This window comes from Anopheles aquasalis, chromosome Y (assembly GCF_943734665.1).
Source record: "Anopheles aquasalis chromosome Y, idAnoAquaMG_Q_19, whole genome shotgun sequence".
Taxonomy (NCBI): Eukaryota; Metazoa; Arthropoda; class Insecta; order Diptera; family Culicidae; genus Anopheles; species Anopheles aquasalis.
In genome coordinates this window covers 5146326-5148825 of record NC_064879.1, presented here as the reverse complement: position 1 = coordinate 5148825, position 2500 = coordinate 5146326, and the positions used below count along the sequence as shown (strand labels likewise).

Sequence of the window (2500 nt, the reverse complement as noted above, 5' to 3'; positions counted from 1 at the left end):
CGGGTGATACACATGGATGCTGACAAAATTGGATATAAACTGTTAACTTTTGATTTGAAGCAAATGAAAACGGTGTTAGTTAATTAATGTTTACCCTGTTCACTGATTTACCTATTTTATTGGCCAGATATTTTTAACTGACTTGTATTATAATTTACCGATTCCTTGTAATTATAATCCTTTTTGCATTTTCTTTGTATTCTTTTTGGTTCTACTATGCTGTGCTATCATTGGAATACCCATGGAGACAATAGATTTTGAAAAATGGCCAAATACTGCAGCATAAACACTGTTACCAATTTTATTGGCCAGCAGTGTAGCATATACCAGACACGATCAGACCAGAACACACCCAGCGCACCGCATGAGCATCGCCGGGCTTCAATCGATTGACTCAGTGCGCTTCCGATCTAGAATCCAAATCTTGGCGTGACCATACGAACAAACTACCCGCCTCGATATGGTGCGTGTAATGGCACGGCATTGCTGTTCGGTTTTATGATTATGCTAGTTATGACGCGAAACCGGTACGCGATACGCATGTAAAGTAGCGCGCCCACCCGCACCCGCACTTACCGAGGTGTCGATTGCCGACCGTCGACCGTCGGCGACTTACCTATCGTGGTGCCGTGGCTCAGCGCCTGATACCAGTCCTTGGGCCAGCGGGCCAGCGATTTGGTCCAGGTTCTGGTCCCTCCCCCATCCTGCCTCCTGGATTTGCTGCTCCGGTGGAAGGTGGGCACATCCAGGCGGGCATTCCGGTGGCCCTGCGGTACCGTGGTGTGCACCCGACCATCGTTCATTGCGGAGAGACCGGCAGTGGTGGCCGTGGTCGGTGCGAATAGGCCGGCAGCTTGCGGTTTAGAGCGTTTGACAAGCATCGTGAGGTTGGATGGCGAAAATGGCGAGCCGATCGAACTGCTGCATCGTTGCTGCCTGGAGCTGGCTGGTGTGCAATCGGTTTTGATTCGCTCCCTCGAACTTCTTCCCTTTTCTTTTTCTTTCTCTCTCTCCCTTTTTACTCTTTCCTTCTTTTCTCCGTTCTGATTCTTTACTTCGCTCTCTTTCTCTCTCTCTCTCTCTCTCACCCTTTTGTTTCTCTTTTCCGGAGCCACTTCCGGTGGGGCTGGAAGCGTGGTTAATGTCTGCGTTACCGGGCTTGCTAGCTGCGTGCATCCATTGCTAGCCGCACCACAACGCTACAGACAAGCCAGTGCACAGGCCCAGCGATCGCCGCTGGCTCGCTCAGACTCTAGTTAAGGATCGACACCAGGAGGTCTAGGAACACCGGGATCAAACTAGGACTAACTGCTACTCATTCAGTGGTCAAGCATACACGCGACAAACCGACGGCCGACTACTGAAGGGGCTTGCAACTCTCAAAAACCACTACGAACATGTTCGAACAAACGGTCGCGGAAGGTACATGGCGTAATGTCGCCGAAGTGAGTTGAAATTGCCGAGTGGCAGAAGATCCGAGCACGAATCTTACAGTAGCTCTTACTAGCAACACCGTTACTGAGACCGATGAGATGCACTCCCAGTTTCTACGCTTCTGCACTTCCCGCCAGCACACGAAGCACTCCTCGCCTGACCGTTCCCCTGCGCTGATGATCACTGCGCTGTTCCGCTGCAAGCTGGTACCTGGTGCCGCTGCGAACGGCCTGGACCGGCATGTGTGCCCGCTCGCGAATATCGATGTCACTTGCGTCAGGTGCAAATCATAACTACGGAAGTTTCTTCCGCTGGCGATCCTATAAAAATACTGATTGAACCAAGCCGCCCCCAAACACCTTCGTCATACCACCCACCCCCTCCCACCTCTCCCCCGATTTCCCTCTTCCTCCTTAACAGGTCGTTATGTCGTCTCGCTGGCTCACACTTCTCCGTCCTTCCTTCCTTCGGCCTGTTTACCTGTCTTCCCAAGTGCGCCTTCCGCTGCGGCTGCTTGTCTGCAAATCTGTCTTCTGCCTTCTGCTTCCTATTCCATCACTCGTTCGCACGTGCCCGTGCCTGTCCGGGCCCGAGCCATGCCGATAGCGAGCCATGGATTTGGATGATGGCCCGTTGGACGCATTTCTTCGAAAGCCGCCCACTATCTAGCGACGTCCTGGTTGCCAATAACATCTGATCTGAGCGCTCGTTCGTTCCGATTGGCAGCATCTCCATCGAACGCTAATTAATTGCTCCGATGCAGTAGCCCGTAGTCCGATGCTTACAGGTTCCGATTTATGATGGCAAAAAGACACAACGGAACGGAAAAGTTGTTGACAATGAATGGGAAAAATGTTCATGGTTGACGACCGGTTTCGAATGAAAGTATTAGTGCTACTTATAGCTAACTTATAATTTAGCTAACTTACAATGAATTAGCTCCGGCAATACTTCCGGAAATACTCGTGCGCAATGCCTTTTTGCGCACAGCTAGGAACTCCGAATGGGGAAGCACCGAACTTTAGCACTTTAGCGAAGCATCGAACAGCAGAAAGGAGCATTTCGG

The 2500-nt window shown here is 51.1% G+C and overlaps 1 protein-coding gene across 1 annotated transcript in view; it reads right to left on the bottom strand.

The window, feature by feature from the left end:
- Positions 1–881, bottom strand: part of LOC126579738 (uncharacterized) — a 5446-nt gene extending 4565 nt beyond the window's left edge. Inside the window, exon 1 of the mRNA XM_050243289.1 lies at positions 617–881. Within this exon, the coding sequence (XP_050099246.1) occupies positions 617–881 (265 nt within the window). The remainder of the gene's footprint in view (positions 1–616) is intronic.
- Between the last annotated feature and the right edge of the window lie 1619 nt (positions 882–2500).